The sequence below is a fragment of the Pipra filicauda genome, unplaced genomic scaffold, assembly GCF_003945595.2.
Source record: "Pipra filicauda isolate LSUMZ 115617 unplaced genomic scaffold, ASM394559v2 scaffold284_size963001_pilon, whole genome shotgun sequence".
In the NCBI taxonomy this organism is placed as follows: Eukaryota; Metazoa; Chordata; class Aves; order Passeriformes; family Pipridae; genus Pipra; species Pipra filicauda.
In genome coordinates, this window is record NW_024104403.1 from 671290 (window position 1) to 698501 (window position 27212).

General features: G+C 36.5%; 1 protein-coding gene across 5 annotated transcripts in view; it reads right to left on the minus strand.

Moving 5' to 3' along the window:
* LOC113989701 (dystrophin) overlaps positions 1-27212 on the minus strand; it is a 553659-nt gene that overhangs the window by 291815 nt on the left and 234632 nt on the right. For all 5 annotated transcript variants that reach the window (XM_027724535.2, XM_027724552.2, XM_027724569.2 and 2 more), the window contains exon 9: positions 3560-3677. In XM_027724535.2, coding sequence (XP_027580336.1) covers positions 3560-3677 — 118 coding nt within the window. The remainder of the gene's footprint in view (positions 1-3559; positions 3678-27212) is intronic.

Below are 27212 nucleotides of genomic sequence, written 5' to 3' on the forward strand. Positions count from 1 at the left end.
TTTGAGCTCATCTTTAACTACTGGTTTTATTTCCTAAAGAAAGACTAAATCTACGCAATACTATGACAATTCTGTTGAAAATAACCTCATTACTATAGATTTTTTTTGCAATTCATAGGGACTTTCTAACAAATGCCTTTTTCTTCATTTTGTATAAAATGTTTACCTTGTTTGTTTTTAAAAAATACTTCACAAAGGAAATAATTTTTCTAAATATATTTCAAAGTTAGACTTTCACAAACATAATATTCATATTTCTGCAAGCAGAATGACTTAAGAGTTAGCAATGTTAGCACAAAAGCCATAACCTTCAGAGTTTAATTCCATTTGATGGCATGCAAATACATCCTGTAATGAAGAATGCAGCCAACTCTACTCCTGTTGAGTATCTGAGTCTCATTTAATATTTATAATATATCTCTTCAGTGATATTGGCCAGATGATTGTGTTAGGGTTTTTTTCTATTACTTTAATAACAAAAGGCAATGAACAGTCGAGTCATACAAATTAACTCATCTTCTCAGTTTTTCATTTCTCAAAGTGTGAGATCCTGTGCTTCCACCCAAGAAGCGCACTAGCTATAGTCAAGCCTATCAGCTCCTACGTGACAGACCAATGCATTGCAGGCCTGAATTCCCTTCCCTTTGTGATGGGATCTGACGCATCTGGCACCTGATGATGCAGTTTTGAGCACCATAATATACAAAAGATATGAAGCTATTAGAGAGTGTCCAAAGGAGGGCAACAAAGATGGTGAAGGGCCTCGAGGGGAAGCCGTATGAGGAGCAGCTGAGAGCACTTGGTTTGTTCAGACTGGAGGAGACTGAAGAAAGACCTCATTGCAGGTACAACTTCCTCGTGAGGTGGGTAGGAGGGGCAGGCACTGATCTCTTTGCTGTGGTAACCAGTGACAGGACACAAGGGAATGGCCTGAAGTTGTGTCGGGGAGGTTTAGGTTGGATATTAGAAAAAGATTCTTCCCCCAGCAGGTGGTTGGGCACTGGAACAGGCTCCCCAGGGAAATGGTCAGAGCACCAAGCCTGATGGAGTTCAAGAAGTGTTTGGACAATACTCTCAGGTACATGGGGTGACTTTTGGGAACGGTCCTGTGCAGGGCTAAGGGTTGGACTCAATGGATCCCTGTGGAGCCCTTCCAGCTTGGCATATTCTGTGACAGTGTGTCAGTACAGAAGGCTGGTTGTGAGAGTGGTACACAGCTGCTGCAGAGGAGCACCAATGGCACAGTGCTGGTGTTCAGGTCATGAAATAGAATAGATTAAATGAGTACTAATGACTGCTAAAACATAACCATGTAATCTATTAGCATTCATGAGCAGGGGAAAATCTCAGGAAATGGGAAATGGTCTGTGGATGAGGTAGTCAGAGAGGACTTGCAGCAGGACCTCCATGCAAGGTCCAATTCAAACCAAACAGAGCAATCTCCACCTTCTCTGATATATAGAGGAAAAAAGTCATGCAATTAAAAATATAAAAATTACTGTCCTTTAAAAGAAATACTTTAGATGACAGTATATGTGGCAAATATTCAGATGACAATATATGTAGCAAATATTCAGAAACACCTTATGTGCCATTAGCATCTTTTTTACCCCCATAAAAATATCATGATCTTAAAATTTAAAAGTAATAAATACATCTTGAATAGCATTTAATATTACGTACAATTTACAAATATAAAGTAAATAATCATGAAAAACCTTAATGAATCTAGTTTGCTGCCTCAGAAGACTGGATCAAAAATGGCCCCGATCATACTTTAAGATGTACTTGAAAGAACATAAAGGGACATGACCTGTATCTAATGCATCATAAGTTGCACTTTTGTAGACAAGGATATTGACAGTTTCAGCATAAAAAATTAATTACTAAATCACAGTAAAACTGAATTTTTTACTTTAAATTCAAAACTAATTGATAATTTCGGGAATTCTTATAGACAAAAACTAAGAAATCATGTATCATGTAAAATATATTCACCACACTGCTAGCCACAGATGCAAGCTGTAATATAGTTGTGTTACCACATACTCATTCATGATTTACAGTCCAATAAATAGATGCTCTCCTTTTTTTGCTTTATGAGCAAGAAACATTTAATCTGTCTTAAAAGGCAATTTCACTTAAAATGAAGTGCAGTTTTCTAACAGAACAAAATTTAGTCATGCATACAATTCACACGAGGGCATATAGGAATTATGCTTGCATTTCATGTAAGTCTACAATTATCTTCTAAAGACTTGTCTCATAACTAAAAATTAAAACATCCTAGAAAATACTGATAAGACTGCTACATTGGTTGTAGCTGTAAAGTTAAGGTATATGTACACACTTCATCTGAACTTAACTGAGTATGTGATTCTAACATTCATTTGCATGTCAAACAGGAACAGATTCTTATGCAATAAGCACTATCCTTTTCTTCTCAAACATTAGTTATAACACAGCTTCTCTCGCTCCCAGTTGTATGTTTTCTTCTCATGGCAAAGGAAGAGAAAAGCAGTTTAACAATGTTATTTTACATAAGATATGGTCTAAATAGTATCCATATGTGAGTCAGACAACAATGCAGTCCAAACACACAATGTGATTTTGAGATATTATGAAATGTATTTACCTGATGGAATAAAAAGAAAGAGATAACGTGTATATAGATATATTTAATTTTTAATTATGGGGACAGAAAAGTTGAGTCTACGTTTATACCTTCACAGTCATCAGTCTCAGGGAGCAATCCCTGATTACCATGCCATGATGTACAGAACAGTTTGCACAAAGCATTTGGCCTGGGTCTTCCCTAAGCTCCATAGCAGACCTCGAAAACCACAAAAAATTCATTTTTCATAGCTTTTAGTCCTAAGTACTCAGAATAATCACTGAAGATATATAGAGCAGTCCACCACAGAGGGCTGTTTCTATAGCACGACCTTGAGAGTGTGTTTCATCCCACAGTGTGAGACATAAAGATGTGCAAGCATCCAAGGGTAATAACACTATGTCTTCTATAGACTTCTAAAACCTAATCTACCAATTTTTCCACCTTAGTCACAGCTAGTTGGTTAATTCTGGATAGGGAAAACAGAACTGAAGAAATAATACAGAGTAATGCAGAGCATCATCAGACTTGTGCGTCAGCTGAGGGGAGATGAAAGAAGAGCGTGCAGTTGTACTACGGGGGATGGAATTGAAAGCTTCTTTCGAGCCTGTGGCTATATTCTGTGAATTCTTTCTTTCTCCTTGTTTAAGAATAAATGTATTTCTTTATCTACAGTGCTCACATTCTATATTTCATACAATGTCCTTCCACTATGAAGACAAGCAATACAAAATGAAGGTGAAAAATTTGAAACATGGGATCACTGACTTTCACTGACATTTACTCTATATGCAATTTGGAAAATCTGTATGAGAATTGTCTCCTGATGGAACTCTCCTTTTCATGGCAAAGGCATAAAGTATCTGAAAAATACTACACTTATTAGATATTACAACATTTTCCATGTTTGTTGAAATGTCATATGATAGAAGAATCGCCACTTACTGCGGTCAGTAATTATTGTTCTGGCCTCTTGATTGCTCGTCTTGTTTTTCAGATTTTGTGCTGCAGTTATTAGTTCATCCAGCTGGGGACGTCTTTGCTCCAGATCCTGTAGTATTGCCTAGTTGAACACAAATACAAAAATAAAACCAAGTTAAAAGCATATAGAACTGTTGAGAAGACCACATATTGGGACTTTTTTTTTTGTGCTTGCTTAATTTAAAGCAAAAAGATTGTTTGCTATTTCAAATATTATGAAGAATTATGTCTAGACCTTCTAAATATTGTTCTTATTCTTTATATAAAAATACCGAGGATAACTTGTAATAATAATTAAAAATCAACCTATAAAACTAGACTAATAAAATTGACAATCTTTCTTCATTTTTAACACATCAAATTATGCAGGATAAGCTATTCTCCTGTATAAAGCTTTAGAAAGGCACTATTTTTCGATATTCTTTTAGATTTTACGGGGTATTTTAAAGAAAGATATTAGGGTTTATGTAGCAGTGAATCTGATGAGAAACTTGTTTAAACATGTCTTAAAATGGCTCTTTGTGGTCTCTTTGCAAACACGTGTTTCTTCTTCCCAACACCCCCCCACAACAACTGTTATCTCCCATGCAGGAATGTCCTGGGAAAGGTGTCCTGAGGCGTCCCATTGGTCCTTTGTTTAACCCCTTCCTATTGGCTGTTGACCCTTTACCTGATGGTTTTTTCTGTGTGACCCTGAACTCGTGATTGGTTCCCCTTTGACCCTCCTAAAAGCTTTATAAACCCCTTCCCAACAATAAACTCTCTCTTGCCTCCTCTCCACGCCCGGTGTGCTGTCTCTGTGCCTGCCATGGAGCCACGTGGGTGCTGGGGGGAGGGGAGGGCACCTCTCCCCTCCAGGCTCGGGGCCTGAAAAACCCTGTTTATGGAGTCCCCCTTCCCCGTCCACCAAGACGTCGGAAATGGTTCTTCAGATGGAGAAGGAACTAGAGCTGGGCTCCCCCACGTCGTGGGTGGGGAAAGGGATCCAGAGGTTTACTATCTTAGCAGATTACACAGGCTTTTCCTAGTAAATCATGAGGTCTAATTAATAATGTTTGGTTTTTAATATTTCAAGACTGTTTAATCTATTAGTTAAAAGCCACTGTAAGACTGTTGATGTCACTTTTTCTGTTCTGACACCTTACCTAGCAGAAAAATAATTAACACTCACAATAATTTATATGTTACATAAATAGATAAAGCCCAGGCAATCTGAAAATGAAAACTCAAGGCAAGTAAGTTGTATAAGATCTAGGCATATATTACTTTAACTTAATTTGAAGGAGTAGGGAAGAGCAAACAAGGAATCAGTAAAATCGTTTCTCAGATGAGAAGCATCCAAGTATGTATTTAAAGACATTGACCAAATTTATCAACTTCAACTCCCTATTGTGCAGTTTCCAGAAACGATGCTCATTAGATTTCCCAGTCTTGGGAGTTGGTAGCAATATTTATTATAAAACTATAAACAAATTACTTTTTTCTGCCCACAATTTTTAGTCATCAGAACAGAACAGTATACTGTCAGATAGCCAGTAGGTACACTATACCAGCTATCAAGTTGGCAAAAAATGGCCTCAGAAGAATTTATTTTTCAGGCTTGTTACATAGACATTGGTTAGATAACCTGTTAACATGCTCACTGGGCTGTTGACTATGTGTCTTGAGTATTCTATTGTTGTAAAAGTCTCCCCTTTCTGCTCCTTAAAATGGTGGGGTTTTTTCCTAAATAATCATACTTTATTTTAAAAAGCTGTTATTCATTGACTGTACTGGACAGAAAAGACCTGCAGTCTGATCTCGAATTTGACTCTCCAACTTGAAACTAGTGTTGCATAATTTTTACCAAGTTGAAGGTGACAAATAAAGGCCTAATATCATTTTCTGTTCAATAAGATCAACAAAAGAGCATGATAATATAAATTCCTGTAACTACAGTGTGTATTATCAAAAGCAAGCTAAAAGCTACACAGAGTTTCCTTTTGTTCAGTTCCAAACTCTTAAAGAACAAAGGTAATTTTCAAGGTACACATCTAGCTACACCTTGGGAAATTCTTGCCTTGAACTTCTGTATCACAAGTTCTTTAAAGTCTACTATAACTGGCTTTCTAAACCCAAAAGTTTGGATGGCATTTTTTCACTTGTATACTGATTGAATTGCATACAGAGACATGCAGTTAAAGCAGCAGCTTGCATAATTAAGGGAAGTCTCTCCTTATTGAAAGCACTCAAGAAAAAGAAATAAAATCTACTGATGCAGTTACTACCTCTAGATATCTATGTGCCTTCTAAACTCCATTTTCTAGGAAGACAAGTTAATGAATGACATGACTTTTGCAATAGAAAAAGCAGTCCCACTGTAGCTGAACATCTGTATTACACACATTGCCAAAATGGACTGTGCAGAAGGAGCATTAAAACACAAACAAGATGCCCAGATAATTCTGTGTCTTCCACAGTAATATTTCCCTTTCTCTCTCCTTCCCCTACTGTTCAGAAAAGGAAAACCAAATCAAGTGATTGTAAAGTCCTATGCCGATAGTGACTCTGTTCCCTGAAGTTTACTAAATATATTTTTTATACTGGATATATTCAAATAAAAGGATTTATCTGATCCAGTCAGAGTCTCCAACTAGACATTAACTGCTGTGTTTGTACCACAGAAGAAAGTTGCTGTTATAGGAAACTTAGTAGGAAAAGCAATAGGTAAGGAGAGCTCAAGAAGGATTTTCTCAGTACAAAACTGAGTGAATGGAGCTGCCCTGTGCCTAAGGGCTTACAAAACACCTTAACCCCAAGACCTGCAATTCCTCAACTGGACACTCAGGAAGACTAAAAATGCCTCTTTAAAGTGAGTCTTGTTGGATGTACTAATGTGTATTTTTGAAAGGTCAAGAAGGATACCTTAAAACTCTTATAAATAGATCTGAAGATTCTCAGACCTTTCAGTAGACAGTAACACATACCTATAGAGCAGATTTTTTTTTTTTCTTACTCTTAGAAAAGTGGCCACTCAGAATAATGGAAAAGCAACATTTTTCAAAACAATATATTTTTTCCTTGGTTTAATAGAAAGTGTCTGAGAACAATACCAAATAAATGTTTTATTTTATTCAGTAGAATTCTATTTTAAAATTGCTACAACATTTGTGGGTCTACATTGACCAATTGGTACAATCTTAAAGATTTAGCAAATATATGTTTCACATGGTATCTACATTGCATGTACACATAGAAACCCTGATAGAAGCTTGGATAAAAGTAGCTACTAAAACACATCACTCCTGAGCCTTCCTGTGATCTAGTAGCATGAAAATAAACAGGACCACTTGAGCTCCACTTAAAGTACTATCAAATTCAGAAAAATATTCTGTGACTAGCTAAACTGATCAAACAAACTGATTTTGTGAGTTAACAAAAATACAGATAATTACACTAGGAAGAGAAGTGCTTTGATGAATACAAATTAAAAGACCACTAAATACGATTTTTGGGAAACATAAAAATTAAATAGCTTTAAAGTATTAGCTGAAATGATCTGAAACAAACAAACAATAAATCCCCAAACCAAAATCAGAAGCAATTCATATCTGGAGATACTTTTAAAAACTTTTATGAATTCAGCCAAATATTTAATGTTGTAAAACTGGATCCTCAACAGAAAGCTAAGTGGAAACCATTAGAAGATACTGTTACAAGAGCCATGGGAAGAAAAACTCATTAATAGTGGCACCCTGGTGGAGGCACAGCAGATGCAAAAGACCAGATGCCTCTGATTTGGAATGTCAGCACACTGAAACAAATGTGCTATATAAAAATGGATAATACAGAAATAAAAGTTATAATGAAAGTCTTTTCAGAATAAATGAAACAGAAATCTATCTAGTCTCCATCAAGTCACCAATAGCACAGGTACAAAGACTTAGAGAGTCAGTTAAACTGAAAGTTTTTTGGTTTTTGGTTTTTTTTTAATAAACACTTATGTTCTTTTGTACATAATTTCCCTCTAGCCTTATTTTCCTAGTAATAATATATTCTGCAAAACATTATAGAACACATTTCAATTAAGAAATTTTTGTTTAATTATAAATGTAAATCCATATGAGCAAGTCAACAGTGAAGAAGGACCATTGACATCCATGGTTCTACAAACACATCTTTAAACCCCAAAAGAGCTTTTCTTTTTCTTCCATATATCTATGAATGCCAACATAATGATGCTTGGAGACAGCACAGTAATGGAACAATGAGATACAGCCATCAAACCTACCTAGAGTTTGTTAGAAAGAGATGCTATTCACTTTTAACAGTCTTTCCATATTTGTGGATAACAGCTGCTCAAAAGAAAAATCCAATTTTTGGGTTCCTAACTTATATGATTTTCTAACAAAAAATGGGTGTTGAGATATGGAACAAATTGTTCAAGTCAGTAACTGAAATAACTTGCATAAAAATTGCTAAAAAATAAACTGAAAAACTGAAACAGGTGAAGTGTTAGAAATTCTTGGAGGGACTGCAAAGTTTGAGACTGAGAATTAAAATATTCTCTAGCTTTATAATGTACAGCATGCTAGAGCCTGCATATTTGTCACTGTAGCCGTGTGTATAGCAGTTTATGTAAAAGACAGGATCCTTAAAATCTGTCCAGTCCTTTTTTCTTTCCTGACCTTGTGGCAAGTGTTACTAAACTGGAATAGCTGAATTCCAGGATGTTACCAAGTTTTATACATTCAACTAATCATTTACTAGTGGTGGTTATGCATGTTTGCTCTTTAATATTTTCAGCAACTTTTCTCACGACAAAGCCCGGACTTTTCATCTCCCTTTGCTGAATTCATACATACAAAGAAGAGTTCAAGTTGCTGTTCTGCAACATTATATATGACTGAGCCTCAGTCTGTATGAGTCTTTAAAAAGCCTCTGGGCCCACTCTTGTAACCAATTTACATTCCTATGCTGAAAAACCTCTCTGAAAATATAGATGTTTAAGTGTCACTACAAAAGATTGAAATAGCATTGGGTAAAGCACATTTCCTATTTAGTGTTTAATTGAGAAGTCCTCTGTAGTGTCAATGACTACCATGTCTTCACAAGTTTTCAGTGTATTTATGTGCTTCCAGTCAAATATAGTTTTTTATCTATTTTATACTAACTATAAGAATGCTAATAGTGACTGATCCAAAAAATTATGTTTGGACAAAAAGATGATTTAAGAAAGACCTTCCATATTAAGAACAAACTGGAAGCACTTTTTGTCATCAACAACCCATGGTTGAAGACTAAGACTTCACAACTATTTGGGATGATTTGGTTTGGCCCACTCCCAATCTTGTTAAATGAAATGAACCAATGAATCAAAACTGGTTCTGATGATTAATTAACTGAATGATTAATATGGGAATGTAAGAGAGAGGGAAGATATATTTATCTTATGAACCTATTTGCTCCTCTGAACTAATTTACCATGATATACTCAGAAAAAGCATAATTCTATTAAACAGTTGTTCAGAAAGTCATTTGCTCATTTTTTGAAAAACTTTAGACTCTAAACCTTAAGTTTAAACAAAAAATGAACCAATAATTTCACCACCAAAATGTATAGCCATGACAACTTTATTTAAAACAACTGAGTTTCTTGAGGCTGGTTGGTTCTCTAAATATAATGTGTTACATACAAACAAAAGAGAGAAAGCTTTGGAAAAAAACTTGCTAACAATTTCAGAAAATGCAGATATGCAACACCTACAATTCATTTGAATAATAAAATTGGCTTTGTTAAGATATTCCTCCCAAACACAATTTGAATTTGTTTTCTTGTCACTAAGCAGGAAGGGAATATGAGAGAAAATGATCATTTACATACTCCCTATATTTAAACATAAAATTATGAAACAAAGAAAGCAGTATAATGGAGTGAAATTTTCTTTTTTGAAAACAACTTTTGTTTTGACTATTAGCTGTTTTCCCTGCAAAGTATGTATAATTTTAGGAAAACACAAAGATCTAGAGCTACTATTTAGCAGTGTTGACAGATGATTGGTGCCTGTCAATGAAATCAGAACATTAACAGACAACGCTGTGAATTTGATTTTTCCTGAGTGTTTTGTGCAGCTCGTTTTCATAAGCATGTACTTTTATGCCCACTTAGGACCACCTCAAGAACTGCCTAAGCAGCTCTCATCAATGTCAAAGTAAATATACCAACTCCATCAGTGATGCTGTGGGAAAGCCACCAGTGACAACTCATCAGCTGTTGCACAAGATGAGTGAAAAAGCATCACAGAACTTTTTGTACACTTTTTTTTGTGATGGTCACTCATTAAATTATGTTGGTGGCATTGTAAATGTCTGAGGCTTGTTCCTTTACAACTCTGGAAGCCTGGTCCATATCAGGAAGTTATGACAGCAAAACATGCAACACGCTGTTGATGCACACCAACCAAACCAAACAGAACAGGGAGTATTTAATTTGATTCTCCATGTATTGACCAAAAATGTAAGGTGATGGTGATGGTGGGAGCTGGGATAATTCTCACCCTCCCTCTCACCCTGCTCCACATTTGTCTTTAGGAAAGGCTTTGGAAGCATTTCCTCATTATAACTGAGATTTCTTGATGGACTGCACTGGAGTCCATCCAGCAGACAGGATGGAGAGGATGGAAGAGAACACTAGAAAAAGATTACAGTTTAACAGGGTTTGTGAATGAATCATTATGAGATAAAAAGGAATTCATTCTATTATAGCCATTGCCAGAAAGAAAAAGGAATAAAGCTAAAGATGTATCTGTAACAAGTACAAAAACATTTAAAGATTTGTGTGTTTAGCTATAATAAGGTGCATTCAACTAGAGGAACACAGTCATAATTCACATGTAAGAACTCAAGACTGAAACAGGATTACAGCTCTAACAGTAAATCTGGGTATATGTGAAATATGTATAAAATCACAGCCTTTTGCCCTCAAACAATGTGGCAGTTCAATCGCACTTTTGCTTGCAATAAAGCATGAGCAAACAATCAGGCAAAAGTATTCTAGGGTATCTTATGTCCTTTCATCAGGCTAAATAACTTAATGGATGGGAACCTCTGTTAGGAGCTACAGAGCTTCCCTGGTTTCTGTATCAGTCAGCAGAACTGAAATCTCTCAGCATATAGCTACCATTTGTAGAATGTGAATTTGCAAAACTTACTATTTTATTTCTCTTATATAACTAATGGTTTTTCATATTAAGGATTTTTCCAATGCATTTAACAAATGTGTATTAGCAAGAAAACTGAGGGCAGCTGCTCTGTTTCTCAAAGCTTCAGCTTTAGGTTTTTCTTTACTGTTTTTTCAGTTGATGGTGTTAGTGAACTCCTTTTATCTGACTGATCCAGTGAAAAATATACTTGTCAATGCACTTCAAAAGCAAAGTTTTAGGTTCTTTACTTTGTCACATTTTTAGACAGAAGTAAAATAATACTGAGAAGACATATTATGAACATAAGCAAAACCAACAGGTATTTTTAGCTATTTTTTTTTTATTTAAGTAAATAACTAATATTTGTGGTGAAGGAAAGCTAATAGCTCGACTGAAGATACTGCACAAATTATCCAGTTTTATAGGGAAAAGATTAGACTGAATCAATTTTATGCTCTGAAAAAAAAAAAAAAAAAAAACCACAGAATGACTTTCTCAGTTTCTACTAGAGCCTCTGGAAATCTTTGAATGCTTTTACTGGAAATTTTCTCCAGTAATAGCAAGTGAAAAACAATTTAGGAGAATAAAATGGATTGACACAGCATCAGTTGCCAGATAAGTTTTTCCTTAGTACCTTAGGAAACTGGATATTTTTCTCAAGAACAATGTAAAATAAAGAAAGAGGATTTAATTTAGGTTGTTTGGGTTTGCTTCTGAAACAGAAAACAAAAACTGTTACATAATTTTTTCTTACAGTGAATGTAATATTATTTAGCTTTGTGTGTGTATGTAGGGGCAGGGGGAGGGAAGGTGTTTCTTTACCACATCTGATAAGAAATGTTGGAATAACTCTAGAATAACTTTGGCCTAAATCTAGTAACTTGGACCTTCATCTTTATTCATATCTCATTGTCATTCCAAAAGATGAGAACTGTATGATGTTAGAAGCCTAGTTTTGTTACCTAAACCTTTCTGGTATATTTAGAAAGGTTTTGCTTCAGGTTTTACTGCTGCCTTTCATTTTTGTTTCCACTTTTATTGCATTTTTTTTTTTTTTGCACTTGTTTCTTTGTTTGATTTACTTCTAGTTTTTATTCTTCCACATTTCTGTAACTATGGTCAGAATAAAGGTCATTAAGGTAATTAAGTTCAAAAACAACACAGAAGGGAAAGGTAAAAACTTGAAAAATTCTGATGTTGTTCATATTTCATCAACAGCAAAGGAAGGAAAGAAATGTATATAATGTGGCTTATTAAGAGTTTGGACTGGGCAAGACTTATTTTTATAACTACTTTCAAAGGGGAACTCTCAAGTTCTCAACTGCCAGCCAGAGTTAGTAAATTAACAATGCAATCTTGTCTTGGTGGTATCACAGAGACTGCAGTCTTCTGAATATGCCATTTTTAACACTCAAAACCTATAATTTGCCCTTCATGGTGTAAGAAACTATGGGATAGGTTGGGAAAGAGATGTAAGTGCTGCACAGCTGTGCAGCACCACATGTAGTTAAAGTGGGAGCTGTAGCTGAGTTAGGTCCCCCAGTTACTCTGCAGTGTGAAAAGAGGGTGAAGAGTAGATGCCTCAGGAGGGAGCTCAGCCATGTGTAGGCTGTGTGGAAAGATGCCTACCCACTGTATAACTAGCTGAAATATGCAAGTTCTCCTTATCTTGTTGCATGATTGTCTTGTGATGGGTGTCCTGGTGAACAGGGCCAGGCTCTCACTTTCTGTGAGAGACTGAAATGTTGATGGTTAACGGCTCACACAATTGGCCATTTGCAAAACAGGGGGTGCTTTGCTGATGATGTGAAAGGTAACCACCCAGGGGAAGAGAGGGTTCACACCCACTACCAGGGGCTACAAGCTGGGTTTTGAGCCAGATAAGGGAAAAGGCCAATAAGAAGCAGATCCTGTGAGGTGGGATGGTGCTTTTCAATATGCCAGTGTCCTTCCTTACGTAACCGGGTCAGTTAAAAACTCCCTTCTCGTGTCTTAGAAGGTACCATAAACCATCAAAGACCCCCTAAGAGACTTATTTCTAGGGCCTTCCACCAGGGAACTGCACCACATGATCCACAGTGTTGCATTAGACAGTGTAAAACTCCCCTGCTAGGGGAGGTACCTGGATGCCCCATGTAAACCTAAACATATATTAACCCATTGAACTCTTGGTTTCATGGGCTTCCCTCACCCCCGACAGATAAGACTGAGACCATCACAGTCTAAACAGAAAAGTTGCAAATTATTAGTAGACTGCAAATTTAAACACAGAGCAGATGACTACAGAATATGATGGATTATTAACAGAGTTGTATAAATAAAAAAATAATTTTTTTTTAATAGACGCAATTTGTAAGAGCAGGAAGAGGAATCGCTATGTAAAATCCCACGGACTAGTTTCATATATAGTATACAAATATACCTGTCCTTTCTGACCTTCAAATCTATGAATCTGTGAGAAATTGTAAAAAAAAACAATAAATTTGAACAAACCTATAATGCCAGCTTAACTGAGATGAATTTTCAACACCTATTTCCTCAAATCAGTATCAGTCCTACATGGTTCCCCTTCCTCACACAGATATATTATAATTTAAATAAATTTAATCAATTTCTGACTTAGAGCAGTGTTTTAGCATAAAGTTAAGCATAAATCTGGAGCGATTTCTTGTTCAGACAAGAGGAACTCTTACTACAAAGTTAATGTATTTCATCTGTAACCATTGCTTGAGGCAGAAAGTACAGGCATTGATTAGTAGCTTGCAGTGGAGCCACACAATTCTACTTCAGTGGAAGAAAAATTAGCATTTTTCCTTTTCAGAAAATATAGTTTTATTATGTGAATGACAGTTTCAGAAATATATCTGATAGAAAAGAAAGAATCACTGCTAAAGTAGATTGACACTACTATAATAAAAGCAGGAAATAATAATTTGCTTTATATGTGTATTCATGTATATACACACACAGCTATATATAAGCAAATATAGATACTGATTTTATAGTGGGCCTTTGCAATAACAAAGATGGAACCTAAGGAATAAAATTTCAAAATTAATGACCTTCCTCTGATTTCTCTTCTGTAATTGAAGAGTAACTGGAGGGGCAATGAGCTTGAGCATCACAATCTGGTCAAAACAGAGGAGGAGGATTTCTTGAGATACTGTAATAACACACTTACGAATATAATAAATGTTCCTGAAAATAATCTTAGAATAAACCATTAAAAATCAAAATGAAATTATTCTCTATTATCTTTGTAGTTTTGAACTATTGAACTGGAATGAACTATTTGAACTGGAATTAAAAGAGCTGCAAAACTGTATCTTGCAGTGTATTTTTACTTACACTTATTTTCTTTTAAGTTTTTCAAGTGTGAACATTTTATAGACAAAATACTTCCACAGTTCCAGAAAGAAATAAGCTTGTCTTCGGGTTTTAGCAAGACTGTTCTCATGTACTTGCTCTCCTATGTACTACAAAAAATGTGCCTTAGCTAAATAAAAAACTATATTGCACATTGCTTTGTGAAAAAATTCTGACCACATTCATAAATTCACTGCTTGCAGTTCCGTAATGGTGTCAATCATGGCTGAAAAATAACTGAAGATGGAATGGCTGCATATCATCCATATTTCTAATGCTGTTTTTCAACAGGCAAGGCAATTTCTTTTTTTTCTCCTTTTAATTCCTAGACGTCAGTTCCTAAACTTGAGGGCCTATGGCACTGGCTGCTAACAACTCACTAGTAGACAGTGCTCATCTTTATCAGTGAATCCAAACTGATTTTCAGGTTTTCACTGATTAGTAACTTTTTCCATGCCAATGATGTATTTCTACATTACTAGCATTGACCCACAATTTGACACGAAGCATAACACAGATATATATATATAAAAAAATTTAGAATAATAATTTTCAAGTTTAACACACTTGAAAATTTGGCCTTAGCTGATATGTGATATTTTCACTTTTTACTCACTAAATTAGTAAGGTGAAAGAAAATGTCTTACCATATAGAGCATTAGCTAAGGCTTGATGCAGTCAGTTCTCCAGGGGTGTAGAACCCAAATTAACTAGGAGGCTGTTATGATGCATCTGGACCCTGTCTCCCACTCTCCCCCTCCCTCTTACCATAACAAAGTCAGTTACTGAAAGGCCATATTGGGAGGTGGAAACAAGAGCTTCCAAATGTGTTATATTTTTAAAAATTAATGATTTGTATCTCCCTATGGAAATGCTAGACTGTGACAAGCAGTTCTTCAAGAGCTGAATCCTGGAAGGACTCCAGGCTGAGGTCACTACTTTCTTTGTAAATACCAGCCTGCAAAACTGGGAGGTGTTTTACAGTCTATGGTGCTGAAAAATGTATCTATCTTGGCAATTTTTTCTTACTCAACTTTCTGACCTTATTCCTTGCTTGCTCTTGAAAATTATCACATATACATATGCAGACACACTTCTTTCCAGAGGCTTTTTCCACCAGACAAAAAAAGTAAGAATTATTTTTCTTGAGAGCTACATTTGAAGGCAATTTTTTTTTCAGCTATTAATTATTAACAAAAGAAAACTGAGTTTAGGAAGTTACCATTTCTGTTCCTTCTACTTTATCCCTCCAGAGTACCCTTCTAAATACCTTCACTACAAGCATTAGAAAATGCAAAGATGTAAATTGTAGCCATTGTCCAAGGGATTTGAAGAACTCTCTAGAAACATGGGCTGAATAAAAAAGGAGAATAAGCAGCTGTGCTAAGAAATAAAAGGGAAATACAACATATAAGTCTGAACAGATGCCATTAGCTTGCAGTTCTGATTAACCAGCTAAAAGCAACATCAGTTTATTTATCCATGACAGCATAATATATTCTGGTTAAAAACAAAAGTGAAGTACTGACAAGTTTAGGAGTTGGGCCTCAGCATGTCCTTATGCCCTGTATCTGCTGTTTCCTCAGAAGGGGCCATAAGGGCTGTGGAGGTGCCAGTGGCTGACCATCCCTGATTGGTGCAGGAGTGGCACTGACAACACTATGCCAGCTTACCCCAAGATTCTACTTTTGCTCTCAGTCCCTGTTTTGCACCAAGAAAGGTCAGAGGACATATCTAACAGGGATACAGCTCTGAAAAAAGGCAACAGAAGCAAGCTGGCGAGGGAAATGCAAAATGGATGATCTGCTTTATTGAAGATGGGTATGTGAGGAATGGAGGATGAGTTGTTGGTGTACAGATAACTAAAGTTAAACACTGTCATTTCGATTTAGGCACTGTTGAAAGAGAATGCCAAAGAAGTGCAATACCAATAGGAAGGGTGTAGGACATTATTAAAAACGTGGTAATAGAGAAGATGTGTGGTCAGAAATTTTTCTTTTTTTAAAATAGATTCCTGACAGTGGAATAACTGCTGTGATTTCATTTTTTCTTAGTCTGTATTCCAGGTGTAATTTAATGTGTACATAAGGATGTTTTAACTTCTTTGAATATGATCACTAAGTTTTTTCAAAACAAAACAAAACACCCCCAAACTGAAATGTAGTTCTGAAAAAAGCAAAGACCCTAATCAGTTTGTAAAATTTTAGCTTCCTTTCAAACTTTAATTACTCTCTGCTACAGATGTGCAGGCATTAAGAGATAACAAATAATTATAAAAGATTCAGCTAGTATGCCAAGGTAGTTCTCTTGAGGCATGATGGTTTATTGTTTACTAATGTCACTGTAGATCAAAGGAAAATGTTTCAAACTCTCTTGCACAGTGTAAGACATTGCATATGGAAATCAGATGGTACAAGTTACTCTCTTGGAGTTCCCTACCATGAACAACTAAAGTCTCATAAGAGATACATTAGGAGAGATTTCTATACTTGCACATGATGGAACAGAGTTTCTGGCTGAGGACATGTTTATTGAATTAATTCCAAATTGAAGCTCTATCCACAGATTAACAATCTCTCAAACCCCAAAAAGCGACAAAGCATCAGCATACTCATTACTCATATTGAACAAAAAAAAAAAATCATCAACTGCCACAGCAGCATTAACCCAGGAGCTTGTCAGAAAGTGCCCAGACTCCAGTGTACCACTGAAAATGGACGTACATCCCCTGGCAGAGTGAACAGTAGTTTCTGGCCAGCTGTACCCAAGCTGGAGCCTGTACCATATCCACCGTCTCACCTGTTTAGGAAGGTGAATACTTCAGGCTGAGCACAAGCACATGAAGGCAAGTGCATGAAGGGTGGGAAACAGGAATGAGTGTGAACAGCAGGACTGAGGCATGAGATGGAGGAGTTGGGAGGTATAGGAAAAGCAGTGATATGCAAGGGAGGAGCTAACTGATATTTGAGCTGCGCACCCCAGAAAGACAGTCAATCCCAAATTAACTACAGATGATTTAGCCTCAGTTCTGGATTAAATACAACATGGGGAAAAGGCTCTACAACTGATTCAGTAAAGAGCTAGCTTAGGTCAGATAAACTTAAGCAATGCTCGCAGAGCATGGTGTGAACACAGTTGTGTAATTTCTGGGGCCAGCTCAGCAGTACAGTGCCTTTCAGGAACAGCCTCAGTTAATGAGACCTGATGAGTCTCACCTGACTGAATACAGAACCACTTACCTGTTCCTGCATCTGCTCCCCAGCTTTATCTCATTTAAAACAGCTTTAATGAGCCTATCTGCAATCAAGACACCTCCACAATATTGCAGCACTATGAGCATCTGTGTATGTATGTGCACGAGAGAGAGGTGAGAGCCAAGACTCCATTGTTGGATATTCCATATAATTTTCTTGAAAAAGGCATAGCAAATTTGAAACAACTTCATGGAACAGCCTGAGGATACCTGTACTAATTGTCCATAATTTATTCTTGCAAGTATTTCCTATGAGTCTTATTGGAAGAATATTTTCAAAAAATTGTTCGGTGTTTCAACTTCAAAGTCCATGTTTAGCCAGGCTATTGCTCACAATTTGCTGTTACCAATCCTTCTAGCTACCTGATGATTTATTTTGATGGTGGTCTTCACTAATTCTACCAGGAAAAAAAAGTATCTGAAATGTAGATATGTATGCACACATGCTCTCACACACAGATATATATAGAAGTAATATAAATTAGTAGACAATATTTGCATAAGGACTATGACCCATCACAGGGCGTCCTAGTTAGAGCAGCCAGGACCAGTTCATCACTGTGTGGGTGTAACCCAAACTGTGTATTCTACACCCTCTGTCATTTCCCAGGAACTGGTAACAATAGACCATTTTCAGCAGCTGCCCAGAGCACACCTGACCCCTCAGGCTATAAGCTGGGTGTTAAGAATCCTTTGAGATAGGAGGATGTTCCTATCCTCACACCAATAACTCAGGTGTGATAACTCCCCTCCAGGGAGACATTAGCACCTCCATACCCAGCCTGAGGGGTCATGTCTGCTAATGGGCCATCAAGGATTCCAAAATATCTCACGACTCACAATCGTCTATTGTGGAACTTCCCGCCGTGGGGGAGGTACTGGGCATTCCCACTCCAACCTGAGTGTATATAATCTTGGAGTCTTGGGACTTCTGGGCCCACTCATCAGATCCAGAGGAGAACCAGAACCTCCACCAGACTACGACCAGCACTCTCACCAACAAGTCTCCTTTTCCTTTTGCTTTGGACTCAGGGGGACCATGTGGGGCTCAGCACGGGGGTCAACGAACACCATTCTGTTTGTGCCCCAGGGTGCTGGGTTATACATCTGGGTTTTGTGGGTTAAAACCAATTGTTTGTCCATATAATTATATTTATTGTATTATTTTTATTAAATTGTAATTCTGATTTATAATCTCTTGGGTTGGGTTCATTTCTCCTGCCAGTTTACCTTTAAATCAGCACGGAGACCCTAAATATCATTTTTGTTCTGTTATCCACTGTGTTTGTTATCCCTATGGCTCATTTCTCTTCTGCAATGTTATACAAGATGGAGATTGTTTCTGCAGATGCTCTAAAGTTTGTAATCTTATTTTGTCACAATATTTTCATCCAAACAGAATAAAACAGTCACTGAAACTTTTGAAGTGATAGTCTGAAAAAAAAGGTTTATTCTAGCACTAATTCTTATGTTAACAGCTTCAAGGCAGAAGGTCTCTGTGTAAAAGACAATAAACAAACAACACTAACTTTGTTATTGGTATGACACTGTTCTTATCTAGCTCAGTATGAATTGTGATGTGACAGCTCATGAATTTCAGCTATAATACTCAGGAACTTGCTCAAGCAATCTCATGGGCATTCGTAGTTATATTTCAGAACCTGCAATGGATGAATGTATCTCACTTCTGAAAGAGGCACAGAAAACTACCCAGGAAATTTTAGGTGAATTATACTGAGCTCATTTCAAGAACATATGATTCAACAATCTTTAAGGAGGGAAAATAGTAATAAGCAACACATCCAACCTTTATCAAGAGTAAATAATAACCAGGCAACGGCATTTTCCTTCATCCAGAGCTTTAAGATTTACCAATAGTGAACAACAGGTGGAAGTCGTGTCTGATGCCCTTAGCAAGGCTTCTGATATTGCCCATGTGATGTTATCACAAGCTAGAAATTTTATTTAAAAGGAAATAAAACTGATGGAAAAACATAACTTGAAGTTATTATATGGGAAGGCAATATCAAGTGAAGCTACATACAGACCTGTCCTGTGTCTATTATCAATCACTATTATTCGTTGATGGAATAGAGGGTTGGATTTTTACATTCACAGTGATGCAAAATCCAACCAGCAGCAAGCACTTGAGAAGTGGAACCCAATTCAAAGTGGCCTGAAAAAAACCTGAGAATTCAATAAGAGTAAAGCACTAAAATAACTAGCTGAAAAAAACTGGATTAACCATCAGAATGGTTTGCAAATGACTGGACAGATGGTCAGAAATCTAGAAACAAGGATAGAGATTTTAAAAAACAGGATTTGTTTAGTCTAGAGAAGATTGAACTGAAGAATCAGCCTTCAAATATATGTGGTTATTGCTGAGAGAGAGTAAACTGTTCCCAATTTTCATTGCGGTGACATAATTAGCTTAAACTGCAGCAGGGGACATGAAGGTTGGAGATAAACATCTTTAGAATGGCAAGGATTGCAAAGTGGTGGGAAAAATTTCTGCAAAGCTACAGAAAAAAACATCTCAAAGAGTAGACAGAAATTGGTCAGAAATTATTTAAGTCTAGTTGATCCTGCCTGAGGCAAAAATCTGGACTGCGCAGACTTTCAAATCTCCTTCAAGCCCTATTTATTATACCTCTCATTCCTTTGTGAGAAAAAAGCCAACCCAACAAGCTATAAAAAACAGAAGGGAGAATAAGATAGAGCCCTATGCTAGTTTATAGCATAATTTTTCACAAAACTTTTTTCACAAAAACATGATCACATGATCCTAGAGCTAATACATTTTTAACTTTTGTTTTGGTTACTTGGTAACAATGGAAAAAGGCAAAACAAGAAGGATGAGAAACAGTACCTGCAGACTGCCTATAATAAGAACACTTACCAAATGATTTCTTTCCCCAAGTTAGCCTATGATATTGAAATCGGCCTCTCTTTATCCTTATAGTTTCTTTGTAGTACGCAGTGCAAAATGGCAGGGTAGCACTTAATATTCTTTATTTTTAATTCTACTAAAAAATGCTGGCCTCAATTTCTTATCTAAGACATAAAGAGCTTGTTTTACTTCAACTGACATATCAGGTTTCTCAGAAATGTGACAGAATAATAGCTATGTGTGCTCTGTAATACATGGATGCAAATTATACAGGAAAGAAAGGCTGTGTTGGTGTTGGGATTCAATCTCTTCACTCTTGTGACAGTACTCAAGAAAATGATATGACGCCGAGCCAGGGGAGATTTAGGTTGGATACCAGGATATCAGGAAAAGGCTCTTCACCCAGAGGGTGGTTGGGCACTGAACAGGCTCCCCAGGGCAGAGGTCACAGCACCAAGGCTGACAGAGTTCAGGAAGCATTTGGACAATGCTCTCAGGCACATGGTGTAATTCTTGGGGTGTCCTCAGCAGGGCCAAGAGTTGGACTCAATAATCCTGATGGTCCCTTCCAAATCAGCATACTCCATGACTCTATGACTATTCTACACTAAAAAATACTTTAAAATAAATCAGATAATTAACCTAATCTAAAAATTAACCCATAAATCATATTCCTGGGTTTTTATTCATAAAACCTGAAGAGTAAGACAGGTCTGTAATCAGGAGTAACACAAACTGCCTATGGGGTGTGGGATTCGTGAGGCTGTGATGGCAGGAGATGTGACCGTAGTGCGCAGCTTCAATCATGCTGCTCTTGCACTGGGACTTGGAAACTGGCCTCCCATAGCTGCCAGAGCTTTTTGTTAAAGGAAGTGCTGGGCTTCTTTAAAGAAGTCAACAAGCATGCAGACAAGGATGATTTGGTCCAGGTAGGATAAGTACATATAGTCTTTTTTCTAAACTCCTTCAGAAAAAAGTTTTAAGAAACTTGGCAACATTACATAAAAAGAAAGGTTTACTTCTGAATGCATATTTGGTTTAAAGACAGAACAGAGTGGTCAGGAGTATGCTACATTATTTGTAGTAGAAACTAGTTTAGAACAGATTTAAAAAAACATATTTATTTTCATAGCAGATAGTGCATATCTGGAGCTTGCTGCCACAGGAGGTTGTGAGGGCCAAGACAATCAACAGTTTCAGAGAGAGATTAGAAAACTTCATGAACAATAGGCTGAAAAACAGATGCTACAAAAAGTAGGCAGTGATGTCTCCTGATATCCTGAATCCAATGGCTGTGGATGCTAGGGATGGGGCAGTGTGAGAGGAACAGTCAGCAGAAAGCGACCAGGCTATTCCATTCTCCCTCCTCAACCTGTCCTAATGTCACCACCAGAGACATTTTCCTGGGCTAGATAGAAGAATGAAGTCCCATTTGACCCAGTAAAGTACTTATGCTCTCAAGTGTTGTAAGACCTTCTTCTAGTCCTGTTTAAAACCTAATTATTCTTGTACTCATTGTAGTTCTATAAAATACAAATTCTGTAACCTAAAACACTGAAAGATCTCTGGCAAATAGAGAGTTATGTGAGACCCAAAATATTTGTTAAGAGCTATGTGGTCCTCATTTAAATTCATGACAAATCCTATGCAAGATGTTTCTTTTTTTCTAAATTGTAGGGAAATATGTAGCATTATAAATAGATCCTCTTTCAGTAGTAAACAGGAAAAGGGTTTGATTTGTTACTATGTTGGCATAATGTATTATTTACGTTACTAATACAAAATATATTTTCTAGCTGCTGTTAAGAAGAGCCTCCAAATACTTGACTTCTAAATAAATCAAGGAATTAAAATAAAAGTAAACATGATACATATTAAAATGCTTTCCATGTCTGCATCATATTCCAATTATTTAGTCATCACAAATTTCCACTGAAATGAGAAAGTCTGAAAAAGTTGAACTGTTCATGTTGCCTCAGTCCTTTCATCTGAGAATTCAGCTGCATCTCCCTTTAGAGAGTAAAAGGGCATAACTTCTCTATGCCTGAACAGATTGCTCCCAACTAGAGCAAGGGGGAAACAGAGACCGTGTCCCGACTCCTTGTTGCAGTTGCAGCCCTTCTCAGGCAGTGCAATACAAATCTGCTCCTCACTCAGGCAGTGCAGCTTGGAAGTTTACAACATATATCGAACCCACTGAATCTAATGATAATGTACAAGATAAACTTCCAGAATAATAGATTTCATAGGACACATTTCAAACAAGTAATAAGCACGTAACAACAAAGGAAAGGCTGAAAATAGGTCTTTTCACTTGGTTCTTACACAGACTGGTTTAAAATCAGTCTTCTCATGTTTATTCTCCCTAAATATTCAATATTCCATATTTAGTGATGTTCTTAGAAGGAAAATATGACTTTCTTCCTGACTCACTCAAATAAAGAGCTCTGTATTGGGAAAGACACGCATATTCTCTTATTAACTGACTTGTTATTCCTGTTCATCACTCCTGAACTGTGCAAAGAAGCCATTATCACGAAATTACAGTCTACAAAATGCATAGAATAAAAACTAAGGTGATTTGAATGGACACAAAACAACACATTATATCCACAATGCATGTTGAAAGCTTTATTAAACAAAGTTGTAAGGAAAGTCACATATCTTCTTCCTCTCTTAGCTGTCACTTTATCTGTTTCATATGCTCCATTACCTCTGCACAAGCCCAGGAGGTGTTTGCACGTAATAATAGCATTTCATTCTTGATTGAATTTTCACTGAGTGTTTCCTGCATATTATACACACATATGATTTTGCATTTTATTGCCCCTAAAAACGTATTGTGAGCCCCATGCAATATTTTGGGAAACATACCTTTGAACCACATTTTTTAAAAGGATATTTTTAGTTCCCACAGATGCAAAGACACTTTCTTAAGTTCAAGAAATCTTTCTGCAGTTCTTATTCCTGAAAGGGGCATAATTATGATGCACAGTGCATGTTTGTTGTCATTTTGAAACTGCACACCAAAGTAGCCGTTGCAAGTAGATTAATCTCTGAACAGATAACAGTCTGCTCTTTGCTGGTCAAATGGTTTGGAAATCTAAGATAACATGTCTAACATTTCACTAGCAAGAAACATACAATCATTTGTGCTACGATCTGCCCCAATTTTGTGTCTAAGAATAAGAATTACAAATGATTTTGTCATTGCTCAGTGAGATATGCCAGGAATTTGTGTTGCAGCTGAAGTATGATCAAGACAAGTACCGCATGTTAGGGTTTGGTTTTTTTGTAATAGAATCTACAGTGCCTAAATAATTTGTAAAGAGATATGAAGACAAGATCCCTGCCCTTCAGTTTACAAGCTTCTTCCCTAAGAACTCTTGTAAAAAATCTCCACAGTATACAGGTTACCAAAACTGACAGGTATCAATGGTAAATGAAAATACTGCAGAAAGGATGACAAGAATAATAAAAATCTCTTTATTTAGATGATAAAATTAAATGTATGATTTGTTACACATTATAATCCTACATTTTCAGAGCCAGTGGGTATATAAGCCAGCAAAATTTCAAGTGTGTTCTGAATGAATACATTTTCTTTCCTTTTTGTACATACTATGGTCAGGAACATAAAATCAGTAAAGGTAGACCAAAAATATCTGGGAACACCTTTTTTTCCCCCTTTTCCTGTGAAATCGTATAGGCACACAGCCTTGCCTCTTTCATTTCCCTATTAAAATAACAAAACAAAGCAAAACAAATTAAAAAAGTCTACAATTTCACGAACAATTCCAAAGTACTGAGTTTTCTTTGAATTGTAAAATGAAACCCAGCTAATATGCTTCGAAATATTACTCCTTTCTGTCCCATAACTGTAACATCAGGAGTGCAAATTTAACCAGATTTCTATCATGGAGCTCTTAATTTTAAATAATGTTTTGGGATTTTTTTTGTGTCATTAATTTTAAGTGACAGAGTTGTCTGTGTTAAACCATATCAAATTAAGAAAGTGAAGCTTAAACATTAAGAATTTCTGTATTGAAAAATTTGAAGTCTTTAACCTGTATCACACTCCACACAGATACTCGATGACCTCATCAAAACACAGATGGACAATCAATACAAAAATGTCTGCATTTTTAAGATATGTTTAAGACTGATGAAATAATTTGAGAGAGAGAATTGGATATTAACAAATATTAAAAAGTATGCTAGAGCATTTCAGAAGTGTACTTTCCTGGATGGCTAGTAATGGGGCAGACAGAATTGTGACTGTATCTGTTAAATCTTACATTTCTCAGTGAACTTCTCATGAAAAGTACCCTTCCACTTTGATGTGGACACTTGACTTTATCTAAGCCACTAAAAAGAAAGTTCTTATCAAATACAGTATAAAGAAATTGGTCTGAGAAAATGCTGTGGAGTTACTCCCATCTTTCATTACCGAGCTTACTTTACTTCAGTGCAGACCGTAAAATAAGAACTAAAAACTAGTTTTAACATTTAACTTCTGTGGTGCTTAGGAGTTATTTCTGAATTATTTCAATTTATTTCTTTCCAATTCCTTTTTTCTTTTCTTTTTCTTTCCCTACCTGGAATACTAGAACACTAGCAGACAGAATACTAGCAGCAGGGTGCTGCCCAGGAACAGTATGGTATGGTCAACCCTTACAGGAACTGGCATCCTCTATGCTGTGTCACCTTCCTCACAGTGCACCCCTCACAGGGAAAATTTAAATAAATTTGGAAAAGAAAGGAAAGAAATACAGAGGTATATTGAAATGAAATCAGAATATTTCCAAGGAGAAGAATCGCTAGCAAAGCATTAAAATGAAAAGATCATAATTTTCTGTTGAGTATTGTGAAAAAGTGCTTGTTTTCACATTATTTTCAATAATCCATTACAATTCTTTTGATGTCCAGGAAAGTGCAAATGAGTCCTGCTGTTCATTCTTTTTCTTTCAGAGATAGTACTAAAAAAATACTCTGCTATTTATACATTTTTTGTGATAATTACAGTGAAAAAGTCTCATTATGCAATGGTAGTAGAATAAGAGAAAGTTGAAAATAATAACTAAATGGTGATTTACCCATCATTTGAAAAAGGTATAAGAATCATTTATCCTACATATTGTTAAATGGCATCCCTGAAGACAATCCTACAGCAAAGCCTAACAATGAGCATATAGCTCATGCACTTCAGAAATAGGCATAGAATGCAACATGCAGCCAAGAGAACACATTTCCTGTGAATCCTACAGTGAAAATATCCTAATTTTCTCAGAAGAAAAAGAAAAATAAATATGCCTTGTATTCTACACTAAGAGATCTCCAAAGATTGTGCTGTTATTTTAATTAAGATTTGTGATTTTAAGACTGGCTAATGAAGGAATTTCAAAGGAATTGGTTAATGAGCACCCAAGGAAATTACATGCATGGTTCCCTCAGATTCCACTGACAATTCTGGCTTATGTATAAATTATTCTAACTATTACATAAAATTATTAAATTAATAAAAAAATCCTCATAATCAAACAACATATGAATCTCACCTTGATGAGAAATATTGGAAAATAATTTAATTAAAAAAAGAAACTAATATACAAAATGAACCAACATGACTGAATAGAAGTTTCAATATGCAAGATTTTCCTTAATCAGCATATTTAGTTAGAAAATTTCAAAGAAAGATACTTGTTAGATATCATTGTCAGAAGGTGAGTGATGTTTGACCCAAAAACTTCTGCAGTCTATCAGGAAAAGGAGGAAGTGGGGGAGGGGAAGTCAGTGATCTTGAACTTGCATATATTAATCTAGATAAAAATCAAGAGCATTTCTATCTTACAAATCTTTCTCCTTCACTGAATTTGTGCACTTCACCAATACAGACCTTTATACAACTCTGTCTTAAAGAAGATAAACTAAGTCTTGTAAACTTTTTCAATTCAACACTTACACTTTTCCCTGCCCTTTACTCTCCACTCTCTTCGTCCATCCTTCGTGTCTTCTCTTAACCATAATCATAAGAGCAGTGAGACAATTTCAGCTGCTTTTTCCCTAGCTCAGAACAATGATATAAGTCCTGCTGAAATTACTTATAAACATGCAGGTTTTTCTATCGATATACGTCTTATCAGTATTATGATTTAAGTGCACAAACCCCCACTAATTCTTTTTCTGTCTTCTGTCTTTAAATCAATCTTATCAACAATATCTGTTGTGGATTATTATTTCAGGTGTGTATAGGTCTGGAACATGCAGTTTAGCACAGGTAAGCAGAAGTGCTATTTTTGAGTTCTGTGATGGTTTCAGTCTAGGCCTTCTTGGAAACCAGCTTGTAACCAGGAAGGAACTAGGAAGGTGACCAAGGAAGTATTCCATGCTATTCCTTTACGTAACCTAGGGTATAAATAAGGCATTGATAAGATAGTTTGCTCTCTTCCTTTCCGGCGAGGTTCGAGAACGGTGGGTCCCTGTTTCGGTCGGGCTTATCTGGAGCCGAGGCCCACAGTGACTGCTGTTATCTGCCACCCGTGAGGGGAGAGCCAAGGGCCGTGTCTAGCCATCCTGCCTGTTCGAAGGGAAGTGGTGAGATTTTTGCTAATTTGCCTTCGGCTGGTTGTTTGACTTGTGCGGTCCTTGCCCCTTTTTGTCCTTCTCCCTTCCCTTCCCCCCTTCCCCCCCCCCCCGGTGTGTGGTATTCTCCTTTTGTGTATCTGTCTCATATGTAAAACATATATATATATATATATATATATACATATTTTTGCTATAGCTTTGGCTGCTTGTTTCTTTTTTCTCTTTTCCCTCTCTGGGAGGCGGGTCCTCGTTGTCGAGTTTCGGGGGACTTGGCGGGAAGCCAGCTCGAAACTTGCACAACATTTTTGGTGTCAGGAGTGGGATAACACCAGACCCAACATA